At 44.5% G+C, this 20,370-nt stretch overlaps 2 protein-coding genes across 2 annotated transcripts; one reads left to right on the forward strand and one right to left on the reverse strand.

Moving 5' to 3' along the window:
• Positions 1-890: 890 nt before the first annotated feature.
• On the reverse strand, positions 891-2,812 carry LOC123620356 (C-C motif chemokine 18-like). Its single transcript, XM_045525518.1, has 3 exons — positions 2,634-2,812; positions 1,853-1,964; positions 891-1,378 (listed from the first exon to the last, which is right to left on the reverse strand). Exons 1-3 carry the CDS (start codon positions 2,698-2,700, stop codon positions 1,288-1,290), a joined length of 270 nt encoding a protein of 89 aa, XP_045381474.1. The 5' UTR covers positions 2,701-2,812; the 3' UTR covers positions 891-1,287.
• A 6,112-nt stretch (positions 2,813-8,924) lies between these two features.
• LOC123620357 (C-C motif chemokine 3-like) lies at positions 8,925-10,331 on the forward strand. The gene is made up of 3 exons (XM_045525521.1): positions 8,925-9,056; positions 9,506-9,620; positions 9,961-10,331. The coding sequence occupies exons 1-3, from the start codon at positions 8,981-8,983 to the stop codon at positions 10,049-10,051; spliced, it is 282 nt and encodes a 93-aa protein (XP_045381477.1). The 5' UTR covers positions 8,925-8,980; the 3' UTR covers positions 10,052-10,331.
• Positions 10,332-20,370: the final 10,039 nt, after the last annotated feature.

A 20,370-nucleotide genomic window follows, 5' to 3' on the forward strand; every position in this document is an offset into this window, starting at 1 on the left:
CACGTATAATAATTTGTCTGCAAAGAGACAAAGAAGACTTTCCTATTCATTCTCAAGTTGGGATTTCTACTTAGGTAGCAGACATGTTGACATGCTGCCAGCCTACTGGCAAAGGGGAGAAAACAGTTGGAGATAAGTGGCTGAGTAGAGAGCCTTTGTCACACTGGCTTGCCAAGGAAGAATGGATTTCCTGTGAATCAAGTCCTGTGCCGGAAGGTATTGGAAGCCTGAGCCATCTTGCCATTGCTTAGAGGTTGGCTCTTGTTTGCTCAGAGGAGGCTCTCTCTTATCAGGAAATTGTGTATTTCTGCAAAATCTGTTTCCTGTGGGACATGACACATTAAGAGATGCTCTCCTCATGGCTGATTAAGAGTGTGGACTTGCTCTGCTCTGTAGGTTTGATTCCAGCATTACTAAATGTCTGATCCTAAGCAAGTTTCCTAAATGCTCTGAAACTCTGTTTCCTCATATGGCAAATGGGGATCCTCAGAGTATATACAACACTGATATTTTGAAGACTGGACAATGCATATAAATCTTTTAGGGTAGGCTGTGGTTCATAGTAAGTCTTCAAAAACTTCTAGTCTTTATTCTTAAGAAAGCTAAATTTATGAAAATGCATAAATGTGCATGAAAGAATGTCTTGCTTTGGTGTTCATTCAAGTGGTAGATTTCCTTGGTGCATATAAATGTGTGTTTGTTTTTAGTACTTTGCTTCTTTATCAGACCATGAGGAATGTGTCCCTGGTGCAAAGTCTGGTGTCACTTTAATGACATTTATCCTCTCTCTTGCTTTCCCTTCCTATTTGGATGCCCCTAAACATTCCCTCCAACCAATGGATGTGGTTTGTCAGGAAAACAAAAACAAAAGAATAGCCAGAAATCCAAGGTTTACTTTAGAAAGCAAAAAGAATCTTTATTATTCTGACTTTATTAACAGAGTAAGGGGCTCATAAAAACTCAGTAAGCATCTGTTGGTGGATTTGGTCAGAACTCTACCTAGAGAGAGGAGCACAATCATTCACCAGCACCTGAACTCGAGTCCACCACTGTATGATCGGGTGGGAAGGGGGTTAGGGACAAGAGGATGTCACATGATTTCTCAGAGGAAACATCAAGTGGGTAAAGTGATTTACAATATTTAAGTAGCTTCACTAAGTTAAAGTTAAGAAAGATTTCAGCATGTGGTTAGTGGGGAGGGGAGGTACCCAGAGGAGAAAGGATTTCTGGGGTTGCAGGGACGTTTCCCAATCTGCCCACACCTTCAACTGGTTTCTTCTTGACCACTCAGGAGTTCTGCTCCAGGTCCCTGATGTAGTCCCGGACCCAGGCATTGCTGGGATTGGCACAGATTTGCAGGCCCCTTTTTGTGACAAAGCTGTGCAGAGGACAGACACATTGCACAGAGAATGAGTAAGGACATTCTTGACCACCTGTGGGCCCCGCATCTTCATTCCTGTGGGCAGCTCAAGCTAGTCCACTTTATCAATAAATCATCCCCCAAATCTCAGGGGCCCTCAGTCCTTCTCTGAGTGAGTTACAAGGACTCCCTTGGGCCACTTCCCCTTTCTGCTATCTCTTTCTCTCCTCTCTTCCCTCTACGCCTCGGCAGGTCCTCCCTCACTCCCTGCAGGCCACAGCCCATGTCAGGGGACAGCCCAGTGGCCTCTCTCAGTGCCCTGCACGTACATAGGACCGCAGAGGGCTGAGCCCTCCTGGGATGGGTCCTTGTCCGCCAGCTGGTGCACTTGCAAGCTTCTCCCAGATCTGATTCCTGCAGGCAGTGACCCCCCGCCTCCCCCAGCCACATGAGTCTTGTGTCTCTTGGGATGGTCAGGAGATTGATACTTACATGATGCCAGGTGTGGGGCACTTGTCACTGGTCTTATGATAGGCGACCACAGATTTGCGGGGTATCTGCCGAGAAGTGAAAGAGAAGCAGCAGGTGGCTGCGCTGACGCTGTCTGAAGGAACAGGACAAAGAGTTGCTAAGAACAGGCAAGTCTGAAAGGGTCAGAAGGAGCGGAGAGAGACAGCATAGCTCATAGTTGAGTCTTGGGGGAAAAGATAACTGGAAATAACTTGGCTTGTTGGTTTTGTTTGTTGGTTTATTTCGCATTCATTTCCCTAGTCTTGTCTTTGGTTTTGTCTCAGCATTTTGGTCTTTATCTTACTCTACAGGGAACCAAACTCTCTGAATAGTCTACTCCCTTCTCCTAACTCTCTTTGGGGAGATTTTTTCCCTCATCTATTAAATCATAAGATAGCTGAGAAAAGTAAGGCCATCTCTTATAAGTCACCCAAGGGGTTGAACTCTGGGAGACCACTGAGATAATTCTAAAACTTACCAGCACCAGTGGGAACTAAACAGACTGGAATTCTACCTCGTGCTAATAACCCAATGGATTAGACTTCGATAATCAAAAGTAGGGTAAAATCTCTCCCGACTCCATCCTGCAGCCTAGATCAAGAGGCTCCTTTTGAATCCTCTAAAGAAAACAATGATGTCAGTTTGAAACCCCGTTCGAGGTTCCCTCATTTCACATGGGGGTTCTCAGGCCACGGCACTGGGAGATGTGGTCTGACTTCTGGCCAGGGAGCAACCGTCAAAGGCACACGGACGACAGACTCACCCTGGGCACAGGAGCAGAGGGCCATGGTGCAGAGGAGGACGAGGAGAGCAGCTGCGAGGCCCCTCATGACGCTGGTCAGGCAGCCAAGTGTGAGCAGAGTGAGAAGGCTGGGAACTCGCTAGCGCTGGCCTCCTTCTGGGAGCTGAGCCGTCTTCCTTCCTTTTTATAGGCTGCCCTGGACCATGGGAACACAGATATTGGAAGTGCCTATGGAAGCAATTTTAAGTATAGTGGTGTCATGTGAGCGGTACAACCCAGGGTTGCCTGTGGTTACTGGAAAGGTTTAGGGTAAACACACACGAGTGGCTCAGTGGCTAGTGTGACTGGGTTGTTAGTGGGGAACTTGTGTCTCCAAATGGGTGACCAGGAATTGGCAGCACCCAGGGATTTTGCTTAGCTGTTTCCTTTTCACATGACAGATCTCTCTCTGAAGCGAGTGCTCACACCCTCCTTCGACAGAGCAGAATGCTGGGAGGGGCTTCCACAGTTGTTATTAATTTAATTTTATTTTTTTGAGACAGAGTCTCACTCTGTTGCCCAGGCTAGAGTGAGTGCCATGGCATCAGCCTAGTTCACAGCAACCTCAAACTCCTGGGCTCAAGCAATCCTCCTGCCTCAGCCTCCCGAGTAGCTGGGACTACAGGCATGTGCCACCATGCCAGGCTAATTTTTTCCACCTGTATTTTTAGTTGTCCAGCTAATTTCTTTCTATTTCTTTAGTAGAGACGAGGTCTTGCTCTTGCTCAGGCTGGTCTTGAACTCCTGAGCTGAAATGATCCTCCTGCCTCGGCCTCCCAGAGTGCTAGGATTACAGGCATGAGCCACCATGCCCGGACAGTTGTTATTAATTTTAATGTGGCCAAACACATCAATGTTTTATTTATGGTGAGAGCTTTTGTGATCTGATGAGAAATCTTCACCTATCCTAAGGCAATACAGATATCCTCCTAGGTTAACTTCTGGAAACTTTATTGTTTTGGCATTGATATTTAAATTTACAATCCATCTGAAGTTGATTTTTATGTTTGATGTGAAGAAGGGCTCAAGATTTATTTTTTGCCATGTGGATATCCAGTGGACCTAGCACCTTTTATTGGAAGGACCATTGTATTAGTCAGGGTTCTCCAGAGAAACAGGACCAATTGCGTGTGTGTGTGTGTGTGAGAAATAAGAAATTGGGCTGGGCACAGTGGCTCACATCTGTAATCCCAGCACTTTGGGAGGCTGAGGCAGGAGGATTGAGCTCAGGAGTTTGAGACCAGCCTGAGCAAGAGCAAGACCCTGTTTTTACAAAAAAATAGAAAAATTAGCTGAGCGTGGTGATGTATGCCTGTAGTCCCAGCTACTCAGGAGGCTGAGGCAGGAGGATTGCTTGAGCCCAGAAGTTTGAGGTTGCAGTGAACTATGATGATACCACTGCACTCTAGCCCAGGCCACAGAGTGAGACCCTGTCTCAAAAAAAAAAAAAAGAAAAAAGAAAAGAAAAAGGAAGTTGGGGGAATTGGTTCGCATGATTATGAAAGCTGACAAGTCCCAAAATCTGCAGGGTGAATTGGCAAGGGAGAGACCCAGAAGAGCTGACAGTGTAGTCCTGTGGTCCCTAGCTCCTGGGCTGTGGATTGATACTGGTCAGTGGCCTGTTAGGAACTGGGCCACACAGCAGGAGGTGAGCGGTGGGTGAGTGAGTGAAACTTCATCTGTATTTACAGCTGCTCCTCATCACCTGTGTCATTGCATAAGCTCCACCTCCAGTCAGATCAGCGGCAGCATTAGATTCTCATAGGAGCACGTGCCCTATCCTAAACTGCGCATGCGAGGGATCTAGGTTCCAGCTCCTTATGAGAATCTAATGCCTGATGATCTGAGGTGGATCTGAGGTGGTGATGCTAGCACTGGGGAGCAGCTGCAAATACAGATTATTGTTAGCAGACAGGTTGGATTGCACAATAAATGTAATGTGCTTGAATCATTCTGAAAGCATCCCCACCCACAACTCCAGTCTGTGGAAAAATTGTCTTCCATGAAAATGGTCCCTGGTGTTAAAAAGTTTGGGGACCACTGTGCTATAACATATTCTAATTACTTTATGCAGTTAGCGTTCATTTAGTTTTCACTACATCTTTGCTCTTCCTAGTCTCTTAATCCTTCTGTCTCTCTGAGCTTCATCTGGAATCATTTTTCTTCTGCCTGAGGAATCTCTTTATTATTTTCTTTATTGTGGGTCTTCTGATGATAAAGTCTCCCGTTTTTGTTTTCCTAGAAGTGTCTTCATCTTACCTTACTTTTGAAGGACATTTTCACTGGGTAACGAAGTCTATATTAGCTCCCACCTTCCCACCTCTGCCTACCTGCTCTCTGCCCCTGTCCCATGGGTTGTCTCCTCCATGCGCCCTGCCTATCCACAGACAGAAGGAATGGTCCCAATGTGACACCATGGTAGAGCACTGGCTGCTGGAGTCACAATGATCATCAACAAATTTGCAATAGATCTGGAGAAATATAAGAAAGGCAGCAGGCAGTGGGGTGTCTGCCCTAGCAGTGAGGGACTGGGAATTCAGAGCCTGAGAAAAGCCAAGTCAACGTCTTCCACCCTCTGAAGGGGCCAGCAAGAAGTTGACAGAGACGTCACTGCTCAGGGTTGTGGAGTAGGGCACAGAAGGAACCAACGAAGCCAGGCATTTCTTCTCTACCTTGAGTTTTTATTTTAAATCTCGGCCTTTGTCTTACTCTCAGTTCTTAGCGCTCTCTTCAGGGAACATAGCTATTGGAACAGCTGTCCTTTGTTCCATTTCTTTTTGGGGAACTTCATCCAGTCTATGGAGACATTTCCCAGCAAGAGACCAACTTCTGTAAATCACCCTAAGAGTGAAACTGAGGGTTATCTGCCATTTGCTCACCCTAGGGACCAACGAGATCCGGAGTTTGCATCTTGTTAATGGCTGAGTTAAGCCTTAGTTTTCCCGACTAAAAGTGGGTCCCAGCCCTCCCTTGCCTTTCAGATCCAGAAACCAGATTAGACAAAAGTCCATGGAAAATAGCTCAGAACATTTTGAAACCTTTTGTGAAGTTCTTTGCTTTGACTTAAAGAGTCTTCAGCCACAGGAATTAAGAGATATGGTTTAGATGTCTGTCAAGAGCATTGGGAAAAAACTCTAAAATGAAGAAAGGACAAGGGTTGAGAGGATCTCGTGGGATGGATAAGACTTGTCAGGCGAGGGCTGTGGTGAGGAGATGGTTGACAAGGGCAGTCATGGGGACCTGTTCAGTGCTGGGCAGGCGGAGGAGTGTGGACAAAGCCAAGACAGGACTGGGTACTCACTGCTGCTATATCCTTCTGGGGCCCAAGCCACGTCCCTGGCCCTTTCTAGGCAACTCTAGACCATGAGGAGCTGGAGGCTGGGGATGACCAGAGGGGAAGATGTGCATTGCATGGTGTCAGGCTCTGAGTTGCTCATGCTGGGGTCCCACAAGGGTTCAGGATGTACAGGAAGAGCTCAATTGCTCCTTTTTGGGGCTGACTGTGTGGAAATGTTTTTGACAGTGAGAGGAGGTGAGATGTTACTGTTAGAACCATAAGTACATGGAGAGACCTACAGATCTGACTCCGCCACAGAACACATCTCTGATGCTGTGCTACAGCTCTTCTGACCACATGGGGTGACATATATTGGGATGCCACAGCATCCTGGGCAGCAAGTCACAGTCAAACCACACTTTGGGTGAAAAGGACCATGACATCATGTTGACTGGAGTGTTCTTAAGAAATGGTTAACCAGTGAGGGTGAAGTCAAGATCTGGTGTCACCAAGAGGCTCAGCTTAGCTGGCGCCTTCTACCAGGAACAGATCCAGCCATGAATAGCACCATTCTCATTCCTCCCATGGAGCAGACACGTCCAGTGTTCTTCACGGGTGTTTTGGCTGCACAGATGGGACGTATATGATGCTGCTGCAGAATCTTAAGTAACCCAAGCTGTGTTTGATCCAGACCCAAATGAACAGAACGGAATAGGGAAGGTCTGGGCTTCAGGAATGATAAGAATCATTTTAATCACTCTTTGATTCATCAAACATTCACAGGTCCCTACAATATGCCACATTTGGGATTGACACTGGGTAACAGACCGGAATATGCATTAGATAAGTGTGTCTGTATACACCAGGATCCTTAAATGTCTTTATTTTTTTTGACCCAGGAAGCCTACAGCTAGGAAAATATCCTATAGAAATAACCTCATGGAGAAAGTTTTAGGCATAAAAGATGTTTGGTACAGTTTATAACAATCAAAAATTGGAACCAGTCCAAATGTACTACAGTACTGCATGAATTCACTAAGCTGAGGGGTGAGCAAATTAGGCAGTTCTTAAAAATACTGAAATAATTTGGAAAAGTCTTCTAACATTTGTACTATCGTGTGCTGCATAGTGATGTTTCGGTCAATGACACTGCATATGTGACAGTGGTCCCATAAGATTATAATACCATATTGTTACTGTACCTTTTCTATATTTGGATATGCTTAGATACACAAACACTTCCCATTACGTTGCAGTTGCCAAAAGTATTCAGTACAGTGACATGCTGTACAGGTTTGTAGCCTAGGAGCAATAAGCTACGTGGTACACCCTAGGTGTGTAGTAGGCTAAACTATCTGGGTTTGCCTAAGTGCACTCCATGATATTTGCACAACAATGAGAGACAAAATTGTCTAATGACCCATTTCTCAGATATATCCCAGATGTTAAGCAACACACAACTGTATAAATAAGAGAAATACAAAATTACCTCTACATCATCATAACAACAGTCCCCCCGCTGACACACAGTAAAAAGAAGGAAAAAAGCAAGTAAGCAAACAGAACTATCATAAGCCTAGAAAAAAACTACACTTAAATAAACTAAACTATTAATAGTAGTAAGTTTTGGGTAATAGAATTTTTCCTACCTTCAAGGAAAAAAATTTTTACTCAGATTATGCCTCAGAACTCATGTATGCCCCAATAGGAAAGTAAGTATGTAGAGGAAAACCCCCACATCCTTACCTCCGTTTGCCCTGCTGCCTACCCACCTTTTATATATAACGTTAGTTTTTTGTATAGTCTTATATATAAAAATTAGTTTTTATTCTTTTCTGTATTTCATATTTTAAAATTAGCTTTTGCTACTTTTGGGTGTAATCTATATTTCGCATTTTAAGTCATGTAAAAGTAATTTGAATAATAAACACTAGTAACATTGTTCTTTCTGTATGTCTGTAAGACCCCCTCCTATGCAATGTTTTGAAGATGCGATGACTGAGAAGCAGCAGCCGTCTTGTGACCATGAGGTGGCAAGCCCAAAGAAGAAAAGCCAGCCAAATAATGGGGAAAAAGGAGATGTTTTAAGAAGCCTGAGTTCTGGATAACATCACTGAGCTGCCAGACAAACTCTGGGAATGGTCATCTTGACTTTACAATAAGGAAACAGGAGATGTTCCAGGAATTTTGAGAAATGAAAACTTCCTTTTTAAATTTCTTATTACCTTCTCAGTTTTAAGTGCTAATTATTATTATAAGAGGTGAATATACCATAGTTTATTCAATTGTAGGTCACCTTTTGTTACAAATAAGCTGGGACAAACACTTTCTTCACCTTTGTGTTTATAGCCACAGCCTAGATCCCTGGCAGAGTATTTTGCTGATCAAAGGGTAATAACACTTTAAGGCTCATCATTCATGTTAGCTCTCAGCTAACCCAGCTAACCGGGGGACTGGCGTATCGTAGAGGTTCAGTGAATGTTTGATGAATGAGCCAGTGTCTGAAAGGCCCACCTCAACCCTGGCCCTCCTGTAGCTGAGGCTCCCCCAAACTTCTGTCTCCATCCAGGGTATGGTTTTATCTTGGGTTGCACTTCTCACGACTCTCTGGCTTTATCATCAATGATACATCTACGCCGTTGGAACAGCTGGGGAAGATATCAGAAGGTTCAACTCTGTGTGAGAAATGTTTTATCTACAGATCTGCTCTTGTGCGGAGGCACCAGCTAACCCGGTCTTGGGGTGACACCAGCATCTCACCTCCTCTCACCGTGGAAACCATTTCCCCATCAAGTAAGCAACTGAACCATTCTTGCAAATAGCCTGAACCTTCGTGGTGACGTAAAGTTCTCCGGGTTTGTGCAACACACAGCATGACACCAACACAGTGATTAAAAATTTCCCCCTCAGGCTCCCCCAGTTTACATCTTCTAATGCGCCAAGGCTCCCTATAAAGAGGAGAGAGAGTTGAGACCCCAGAGGAGGCAGCAGCTGCAAGTCCTCGAGTTCGACTCTATGAGGCCCCCGTTGGGCTCACACTCTGCCCAGCACCATGCAGGTGCCCGTGGCCGCCCTTGCCATCCTGTTCTTCACGGAGGCCCTCTCCCCCCACACCTGCTCTGCCTCATGTGAGTCTGTCTTCTGCCCTTATGCGCCTACTCTCTGGCCATGCTTGGACCACGGTGCCAAAGTCTGTGCCTGACAAGTAGAGAAGAATTTTGGGAAGAATTTTTCTTCCTAAGGGGTTCCAGTAATTCTCTTCTCTCGCTCTGGGAGACAGAGGGAGAGTGAGTCCCATTCTATGGGTGAGAAAATAGAGGCCACCTGGGATTTTGGCAAGAGATAGAATCTGGGTCCAACTGGTTCCCAGTGATGTGGCCTCTCCTTGTGAATTCCAGATGGAACTCCCCAAGGAGAGGGAGGACAAGAAATAGTTTGTTCAGAAAAATAACTTTCCTATAGGGAGACATAGAGATTCAGAACCAAGACAGAGAATGCAAAACACCAAAAGAGAGAAGAAAATCTTGCCCTTTCTTCTGAGCAGTGACTTAAGATCTTTCTGTTCTGTCTCTTACAGTTGGAGCCGGCACCCCGACCGCCTGCTGTTTCTCCTATATCTCCCGGCAGCTTCCACTCAAATTTGTGGACGACTATTCTGAGACCAGCAGCCAATGCTCCAAGCCAGCTGTCATGTAAGGGCCAGTCTTCCTGCTCGCTCCCGGGGAGGCAGGCTGGGAGGTCTGGGGTGAGGCCCCCTCAGATTGCTCCCCTTTCTTAGGGTGCAGGACTCCAGGGGAGGCCCCCAAAGTATTTTCTGATCTGTCTGGGGGATCCTTCAGAGTCATGAAAGACCTGCCCTGGGAAAACTGCCATGTGAGGCACTTGGGGAAGGTCTGTGAACCCCAAGGTCAAGGGGAGATTTTATGAGCACGTGAACAGACCCTGAGATGTCTGGGGCAGAGAAGGATGGAGGAGACACAGGATTTCCTGGCTGGGCTCCTCGGTGCTTAATCTTCTCACCCTTCTCCACAGCTTCCTCACCAAGAGAGGCCGGCAGGTCTGTGCTGACCCCAGTGAGGCCTGGGTCCAGGAATATGTCACCAACCTCGAGCTGAATGCCTGAGCGGCCTGGGAGCAGCCAGGAACCCAGTGACCTCGGTGGGCCCGGTGGGGAGCAGGGGCCTGAGGCCGGCCATGATCTTACAACCCTGGCAGCCACCTCTCCTGCGGGTCCCCACCTGCCACACCCAGCCACATGCTGGGGCACTCCTTAACTTTAGTTTCAGTTTGTGTATTGTATTTAATTTTTGTAATTGATCTCTATTGTTGCATTGTGTTATGTACTGAGTATTTTCTCGGACATCTTAGGATAATCTCTTAACCTTTCCTCCCCTTTCCCTTCAACACGTGGATCGATGAGTGTGATTAGCTCTCTCAGCAGAAACTGTACCATATATGTCAAGTGACAAATGCTTATTAAATGTTTTTGCCCAGCACTGCATTTGAAAATATTGATGGTTCTTACATAAAAGGTAAACCAGCATTTTCCTTGTGATGACTGACTCTACTGGTTTTGTTTTCCCAACTAATCAGAATCCCAGACTGACAAGGATACTGGGAGAAACATGAAAAGGGGCAGAAACCACAAGAAAGGGACAGGACAGTTCTACAGTCACACCAGATGTTTTCCTGGAGATACTTTCCTGGAAAGTTGAAACTGACATCATTATTTTATAAAGCAGATCATGGTTGATGTGGTACAGAAAGATTTTCTGCTTAAATGAATACCAAGGTGATGCCTATTGTGGTGCCTATTTATGCACGTAAGTTCATTTTCCTAAATGAAGCTTTCCTCAGCATGATGACTAATGTTTGCCGAGAGGGTTTACCAAGTGCCAGGCTCTGTGCTAAGTGCTCGTATTAGTGACAGTCTAGCAAACCCTGCCCACAGTCTAGCAAACCCTGCCCACAGTCTAGCAAACCCTGCCCACAGTCTAGCACGGACTCCTCACCTGGCAGTTGGCTAAAAGCCTTGGTCAGATTCTCTGTTGTTCTCTGCTCTGCATTTGGGGAAAATGTTCTCCGTGGCTATCTCTGAGGGGAGGCCTGGGGGCTAGGGTGGCCAGAGTTGGCAAATACAAATACTGAATGAATAACATTTGTAGGATAAGTATATTCTATGCAATATTTGGGACATACTTATACAAAGAAAATGATTTGTTGCTCTGAAACACAACTGGGCATCCTGTATTGTATCTGGCCACCCTGCTAGGAATGAATACCTCTTATAGAGGTGTCTACTTCCTATTGGAGTTGGGAGCCTAAGGATTGGCTTAAGTGTGGAGCAGTGTTTGTCAACCTTGAATTCACATTAGAATCATTTGCGGGAGCTTTCAAAGGGCCTTACCACCAAAGGTACGAATTTAATTGGATATAGGTGGGGCCTGGCATCGGTAATTTTAAAACTCCCCAGGTGATGTTAATGCACAGCTAGGTTTGAGAACCACTATTGGGGTGCAATCACGGGCTGTTCTGGGCTAGCCATGTGGTTTCAGAGGCAATGCAACTCCCTTCTGATTTTTGAAGGCTTTTGATCTAGTTGTTTTTGGTTAATTCCATTGGATGGTTAATTGCGGGGACTGGGCCTAGAAGAAAGGAAGGAAGGATGGATGGATGGATGGAAAGAACGTGAGCAAGGTGAATGAAGGGTCAGGTGAAAACACCTGCCCAAAGCTGCTTGTTTGCTGAGTGCAAAGGTCAGCTGAAAACAGCTGACCTGTATGGAAGTTGTTAAGGAAGTTAAGGAAATTAGCAAGTGGCCCTGACCCTTTGCACGTGTCCTTGGAAATAAATACAGGAGGAACTTGGCTGAGGAGGCCATTTTCTCCATCAGACTTTAGCCTCTGCTCTTCTCTCTAAACACTCTGCGTTTCGAGTAGTTATTCATTCCATCGTTACCAAGCTCAGGAGCAATAAGCAAGAGAAACAAGTGGTGACCCGATGTGATTCAGGAATCCGCGCCTCCCGTGAGCGGTGAGCATTTTTGTTGCCTGACCGGACTAAGAGGGGAATCAACCCGGTAAGGGACAGTCCTGCCCACTGCTTTGGGAAAGGGACGGACGCCTGTAGTTTCAGAAGGGCACTTCTAACATGGGGCAAGAGCTGATGAAAGATTAGCGGACCTATCTGCGCACTTTGCAACAGCCCTTAAAAGCTGCTCAGTGTTCTGTTGAACCAAAAGCCTTACAGCAGCTCTTACGTGCAATAAGGTAACATTGCCCCAGGTTCCCAAATGAGGGCATGTTAGACTTAGAACTCTGGGAGAGAGTAGGGAAGTTTTCTAAGAATTTTGGGCAGGGAATTCTTGTGCTCCTTGCCATGTCAACTACACGGAGCCTGGTGTGAACAGCACTGATTCCCTTAGATGTTCCTACGGGTTCTAATCCATTGGAACCTCCTTCTCTGGCCCCTGCCATAAAATTCCTGAATCCAGAGCCATGCTCTCCACCATCGCCTTCTGTGACTCGACAGGAGGAGCAGCTTCTTTCTTCTCCGCCTCTCAAAGGAGATCTCTCTTACTCCCCTGGTAAACCATCCGCTTTACAACATTGCCTATGGGAGGGTCAATCTCCATGGGGATGAGATTTGCTAGAACAATGGAATCTTCTAACTACCCAGCCTTTTCATTAGGGGCCACTGCTCAGGTGCATCCAATACAGCCCACACCTTTACAGTGGACTAATTCACTCATCTGGATGGAGCAGTGGCCCGTTAAGCAGGATAAATTAAAACATTTAAAATCTCTTGTCCAGGACCAACTTAAAGCAGGACATATAGAACCTTCCCTGAAACTATGGAACACTCTTGTATTCATCATACCTAAAAAGAACAAGTAGCGTTTACTACAGGACAAAGAGCTCTTAATGCTATTATAGTCCCGATGGGACCTCTACAACCCGGTCTTCCCCAGCTGTCGTTAATTCCAAGAGATTGGCCTTTGATTGTAATTGCTTTAAAAGATTGTTTTTTCACAATTCCTCTAGTGAAACAAGACCGGGAAAGATTTGCATTTTTCGTTCCCACTTATTATCCCATCTGGTCCACAGGTATCACTGGAAAGTCCTTCTGCAAGGAATGTTAAATGACCTCCTATCTCCAACTGCTCTTATAGGCCAATTAACACCTTGCATCATTCCTTTGGAATGGTTACTTTCATCTGGCACTGACCCCAAGACTTTTTCTCCCCTTCTAGATCTCTTTGCCCCTTTGATTATTAAGCGATGCTGTCCTACACAACAATTACTTGGATTAGATCCACATGCCACATATATCTCCCTATTCCTAAAAACTGCTTCGAGGCAACTTTACATAATGCCTTACTTTGGCAATTGGCCCTTGCAAGTTATGCAGGTTCTCTTTCCTTCCATTACCCCTCCGACAAGCTTCTCTCCACTCTATCCCACCACCCGGATAGTGTTCATAGATGGCTCAGGACGATCATCTAAAGCAGGAATTGCATGGAAAGACAGTGATTGGAAATATCCATCTCTGGTTTTCCCTCCACTCAATGAGAAGAATTAGGAACACTTATATTAGCTTTAAAAACATTTCCATGGTTAGAACCCTTAAACATCACTGACTCCCATTATGTATTTCTATTCTCCATATTGAAAATGCTATCATTAAGGATACACCTAATCAAACTTCAACTCCTTGTTCTACAGTGCTTATTAGATATCTGGCAATACTCCCTCTTTATTTTCTCATATTCATGCTTATACCCCTTTGCCTGAACCTCTGACAGAAGGAAGTAATGCCGTAGATCATTTCATTTCCTACCATGTATATTGCACTAATGCCTCTAAAAATACCATAACATCCCACCAGTTCTTTCACCAAAACACTCAAACGCTCACTAAACAGTTTCCCACTACCCAGAAACAAGCTCCTCACGTAATACCTGCCTGCTCAGCTTGTCAGTGTGTACAGGGTGTGCCTTTATCACCTGGGGTTAAACCTTGCGGCTTAACTCCTAACTCACTCTGGCAAGTGGACGTTACTCATTTCCTTGCCTTCGGGCACCTTCTCTATCTACATGTAACTGTTGATGCTTGGGAATGATCCACCCCACTCCATTATTGGGTGAGCGTGTCTCCCATTCATCACTTGTTTGTTAAACTCCATTGTTTATCTAGGGCTTCCTTATGTTGTAAAGGCTGATGATGGACCCTGTTACATGCACTTGCCTTTCAGACTACTTTACAGGACCGGAACATTCTCCACATCACTGGCACTCCACATAACCCTACTGGACAGGCAGTTGTTGAGCGGACCAACTGAACCTTAAAAAATTACTTGGAAAAACAAAAGGGGGAGTACTCTTCCCCTCCAAAACAAAGAGTAGCAAAAGCACCATACACTCCTAATTTCTTGATTTTTGTCCAGTTTCCAGCTGCCCTCCACCGCGGTCCTTCATTACACCTCCTCCCTTTCCGGATCCCAGCCTAAGCCCCAACACAATGTGGGTGCCGTGATGGGACTCCTTGGGAACGCAGGACGGCCCTTTTGGTGTGTTAACGTGGGGAAGAGAATATGTTTGTGTTCAAACTTCTACAGGTCCTGAGTGGTTCCCTTCCAGACAGGTTCACCTACATCATGAGCTGGATTTCACAAATGAAATCTGTCCCTCCAGCCCCTGCTGATGGGAATCCCGCTGCAACAGATACATAACACCATGACAGCACCCAGCATCATGTGGGGCCAATGGAGACAACTAGAGACACAGGCCTCAGCTATGATAACACAACTGGGGGCTCCTCCTGCCCCAGGGAACACTCTTCTGGTGTATTTGGCTATTGCCTGTAATAGTAGTCAGGTACCCCAAGGGCTGCTTTGCAACCTTTTTCTTCTATTTCTCCCAGACAGTACAGCCACAGTTTACTGGGCTCACATCTTAAACCCGCCTGTGTTTAAGCCCCTAACATGGTGGGACTTGGAGATCTCTCTGTCTACCAACGACTCCACATTGGCTGGGGGAATACCATTGCCTCCACATTCCTGGTAGAGAAATGGAACAGACTGGCTTAATATCAGTCAATTTATCATTTCTACAATCCTCCTGCAGGTTTTACCAAATTACATGAGACAACATGGTGCATTCCCATGACCATCCAAAAATGCATTATCAGCCAGTTGTGCTTGGTCTTGTGACTTTTACTTTCCAGGATGGATCTGCCAAGTGATGACCTCCCAACGCCATTATGAAAAGACACTGGCTGAAGCTTACATCTTTCTCCTACTCAAACACTGTCTCTAATTTTAAATATACAAAAAGGGGGATGTGTGGGGGTTGGGCCTAGAAGAAAGGATGGATGGATGGAAAGAGCGTGAGCAAGGTGAATGAAGGGTCAGGTGAAAACGCCTGCCCGAAGCTGCCTGCTTGCTGTGTGCAAAGGTCGGCTGAAAACAGCTGACCTGTATGGAAGTTGTTAAAGAAATCAGCAGGCTGCGCCGGCAGAGAGGGTTCCAACGAATTAAAACCTGTAGAACCGTGTAAGGGAATTAGCGCTGTTCATACCAGGCTCCATGTAGTTAACACAGAAAGGGGCACAGGAACCCCTGCCCAAAATTCATCTTAAACTTCCCTACTCGCTCCCAGAGTTCTAAAGAAATTTGCACGTGTCCTTGGAAATACATAGGGGAGGAACTTAGCTGAGGAGGCCATTTTCTCCTTCAGACTTTGGCCTCTCCCCATCTAAATATGTGTTTCTAGTAATTATTCATGCCTTCCCTACACAGCTCAGGAGTGAAAAAGCAGCTGCAACAGTTAATCAGCAGAAAATCTATCAAATACAATGTTACTGCTAGAATTGGGTTTTGGAACATCTGTCCCAGCACAACCTTCTACCATCACACCCCCACCCCGATCATTGACTTCTGTCCCTGCATTGCCCTCTGCTGGTGAAACCGTGTCGCAGGCGTGGAGGCCACCGTAATTAGCTCCCTGCCTCCCACACATCCAGCTGCACCTTCATAAAGAACGGCATTGTTGCTCATTTTGATGGTTAATATTATGTGTCAACTTGACTATGCTAAGGGATGCCCAGATGGCTGGCAAAACATCAGTTCTGAGTGTGTCTGTGAGGTGTTTCTGGAAGGGATTAGCATTTGAATCAGAAGGCTAAGCAAAGATCTGCCTCCACCAATGCAGGTGGGCATCATCCAATTTACTGAGGGCCCAAACAGAACAAAAGCTGGAGGAAGGGCAAGTCCACTCTCTCTGAGCTGCAACATCCATCTTCTCCTGCCTTTGGATGTCGATGCTCCTGGTTCTCAGGCCTTCAGACTTGCAGCATCACTTCTCCTCCCCTCTTCTCAGGCCTTTGGACTTGGACTAGGACTTACAAGAATAGCTGTCCTGGTTCTCAGGCATTTGGACTTGACTTTGGATTGAATCATGCCACCAACTTTCCTCGTTCTCTGGCTTGCAGGTGGCAGGGCTTCCTGGTTTCTGTAACTGTGAGCCAATTTCGGATAATATCTCTATCTCTGTATCTGTATCTACATCAATGTTCATATCTATACAGAGAGCCTATCGGTCTGTTTCTCTGGAGAACCCTGACTAATACATTCATTTTATCAACAAGATAAATATTTAAAAGGCGGGATCTGAGAAGAAGGAGGTGGTTCAGGCTGCTTCTAGACCCAACTTTCATGTCCTGCCTAGCCTCCTGCCTTCTCGTTTCTGCTGGTACTAACATCAGCTGGGAGTGGAGAACTCTGCTCATCTAGTCCTGTGAGCTCCAGATCACTAGGTTTTCACTCAGCTGGGGTTGCAGGCAGCAAGCAGAAAGGGCCTCTCAAGAAAACTTTTTTTTCCCCTAATCTCCTATCAGATGAGTCAGTTTCAAAGTAAGTTAATCTCTTAATGGGCCTGATGCCGGAAGTAGTCAGTCTCCAGTATATTGAATTTTCGTTTTTGATGAAACCTTGGTAGGCAGAAGGCTTTAGAACATAAAACAGGCCATGGGTGTAACCAGTTGTTTTGCTAACTAGAGATGTCTTCATTGACCTTAGCTGCTGCCCTCAGCCAGTTCTACTTTGCGGTTTGTTACAATATTGCAATCTGTATCAGTTAGGGATGTTTTAAGTCATCCTATCAGAAAATTGAATCTGGCTTAAATGATAAAGGGAACTTGTTAGCTCACATAACTGAAGATTCAAGAAGTAGAGTTAGCTTCGGGCAAAACTCAATCTAGTGGTCCTTAAGTGTCACCATAGACCCTGTTTCTTCTTGAATTTCTGATCTCCCACTGATTTAAGAGCTTCATCCTGGGACTAGTTACTCTATTGGCAAGCTAGCTGACAGAAACTTCCAGAAGCAATGTGGAGCTGACAAGAGAACGTCTGTATCCTTTTATCTTGAGCCAACAGGGTGAGGTCCATTTTTACTGGTCTGACTTAGGTTGGGAGCCCGTCTCTTAACCCAGGCATCAGCAAACGATGGCCTATGGCCTAAATGTGACCTATGCCTGTTTTTGTATGTAAGCTAAGAAGTTTTACATGTTTAAGTGATGGAAAACAAAATATTTTTTTATTTCAGTATATTATGGGGCTACAAATGTTTAGGTTACACATATTGCCCTTGCCCCCCTTCCCCCACCCCAGTCAGAGCTTCAAGTGTGTCCATCCCCCAGACAGTGCACTTTGCACTCATTATGTATATATATACCCATCCCCTCTTCCCCCCTCCTGTCTGCCTGACACCCAATTAATGTTATTCCTATATGTGCACTTCGGTGTTTGATTAGTGAAACCAATTTGATGGTGAGTACGTGTGGTGCTTATTTTTCCATTCTTGGGATACTTCATTTAGTAGAATGAGTTCCAGCTCTATCCAAGAAAATACAAAAGGTGATATATCACCATTGTTTCTTATAGCTGAGTAGTGCTCCATGGTATACATATACCACATTTTTATTAATCCACTCATGTATTGATGGGCACTTGGGTTGTTTCCACATCTTTGCAATTGTGAATTGTGCTGCTATAAACATTCGAGTGCAGATGTCTTTTTTATAGAATGTCTTTTTTTCCTTTGGGTAGATGCCCAGTAGTGGGATTGCTGGATCAAATGGTAGATCTACTTGTAGCTCTTTGAGGTATCTCCATATTGCTTTCCACAGAGGTTGCACTAGTTTGCAGTCCCACCAGCAGTGTATGAGTGTTCCTATGTCTCCACATCCACGCCAACATTTATTGTTTTGAGACCTTTTGATAAAGGCCATTCTCACTGGAAGATAAGTGATATCTCATTGTGGTTTTGATTTGTATTTCCCTGATGATTAGAGATGTTGAGCACTTTTTCATATGTTTGTTGGCCATTGTTCTGTCTTCTTTTGAAAAGTTTCTGTTCATGTCCTTTGCCCACTTTTTGATAGGGTTGTTTGATTTTTTTCTTGCTGATTTTCCTGAGTTTTAAATAGCTTCCAGTTATCAGCCCTTTATCAGATGCGTAGCATGCGAAAATTTTCTCCCATTCTGGAGGTTGTCTGTTTGCTCTCATGACAGCTTCTTTGGCTGTGCAGAAGCTTTTTAATTTGATCAAGTCCCATTTATTTTTGTTGTTGCTGTGATTGCCTTTGGGGATCTTCATAAATTCTTTGCCTAGGACAATGTCTGTAAGAGTTTTTCCAACATTTTCTTCTAGAATTATAATAGTTTCACACCTTAGGTTTAAGTCTGTTACCCACCGTGAGTTGATTTTTGTGAGAGGTGCGGATCCTGTTTCAGTCTTCTACATGTGGCTATCCAATTTTCCCAGCACCATTTATTAAATAAGGATTCTTTTCCCCAGTGTACATTTTTGTCTGCTTTGTTAAAGATTAGATGGCTATATGAGGATGGTTTTATATATGGGTTCTCAGTTCTGTTCCACTGGTCAATGTCCCTGTTCTTGTGCCAGTACCATGCTGTTTTAATTACTATAGCCTTGTAGTATAGTTTGAAGTCTAGTAAATTGATACCTCCCATTTTGTTCTTATTGCCTAGGATTACTTTTGCTAAACAGAGTCTTCTCTGGTTCCATACAAAGCGTAAAATTATTTTTTCTACATCTGTGAAAAATGACGTTGGTATTTTAACAGGGATTGCATTGTATTTGTAGATCACTTTGGGTACTACAGACATTTTAACAATGTTGATCCTGCCAACCCACAAGCATGGTATGGTTTTCCACCTGTTTACATCCTTTGCTATTTCCTTCCTCAGTGTTTCATAGTTCTCCCTGTAGAGGTCTTTTACCTCCTTAGTTAAATATATTCCTAGGTATTTTATTTTCTTTGTTGCTATTGTGAAAGGATATTGAGTCTTTAATTTGGTTCTCAGTTTGACTGTTGTTGGTGTATATGAATGCTACTGATTTGTGTACATTGATTTTGTAACCTGAGACTTTGCTGAATTTGTTTACCAATTCCAAGAGTCTCTTGGTTGAATCCTTGGGGTCTTTTAGATATGATATCATATCATCAGCAAACGGTGAGAATTTGATCTCTTCTGCCCCATTTGGACACCCTTAATTCTGCCCTCATGTCTAATTGCTCTCGCAAGGACTCCCAGCACTATGTTTAATTAGAAGTAGAGATAGTCGGCAACCTTGTCTGGTTCCAGTTCTAAGTGAGAATGCTTTCAGTTTTTCCCCATTCAGTATGATGTTGGCTGTGGGTTTGTCATATATGGCTTATATCATTTTTAGGTAAGCCCCATCTATGCTTATTTTGTTAAGCGTTCTTATCATAAAATGGTGTTGAATTTTGTCAAATACTTTTTCTGCATCTATTGATAGGATCATATGGTCTTTGGTTTTGCTTCTATTTATGTGGTTAATTACATTTATAGATTTGCATATGTTGAACCATCCCTGCATCTCTGGGATGAGGTCCACTTTGTCATGATGGATTATTTTCTTGATAAACACCTGGATGCGGTTTGCTAGGATTTTGTTGAGAATTTTTGTATCTATATTCATAAGAGATATTGGTCTTGAAAACAAAATATTTTGAGACCCATGAAATTGTATGGAATTCAAATTTTGGTGTCCATAAAAAAGTTTTATTGGAACACAGCCAGGCTCATTTGTTTATGTGTGATCTAAGGCTATTTTCACACTACAACAGCAGAGTTGAGTAGTTGTGACAGAGACTATATGGCCCACAAAACCTAAAACAGTTACTATTTGGCCCTTTATGGAGCAAATTTGCCAACCTCTCTCTTAACCAATCTTTGTGGCTAGGGCAATGGATTTACTGATTTGTTTGAATTGATCAGTGTCTATAAAAGGCAATGTTGATGGAGTCAGAACCACATGAACTACAAGAGGGGATGTTTTTTCCAAAGGATCAGTTAAGGACAAAAAAGAAAGAAAGAAATACACGAGGACCAAAC

The sequence above is a fragment of the Lemur catta genome, chromosome 15 (assembly GCF_020740605.2).
Source record: "Lemur catta isolate mLemCat1 chromosome 15, mLemCat1.pri, whole genome shotgun sequence".
Classification (NCBI taxonomy): domain Eukaryota; kingdom Metazoa; phylum Chordata; class Mammalia; order Primates; family Lemuridae; genus Lemur; species Lemur catta.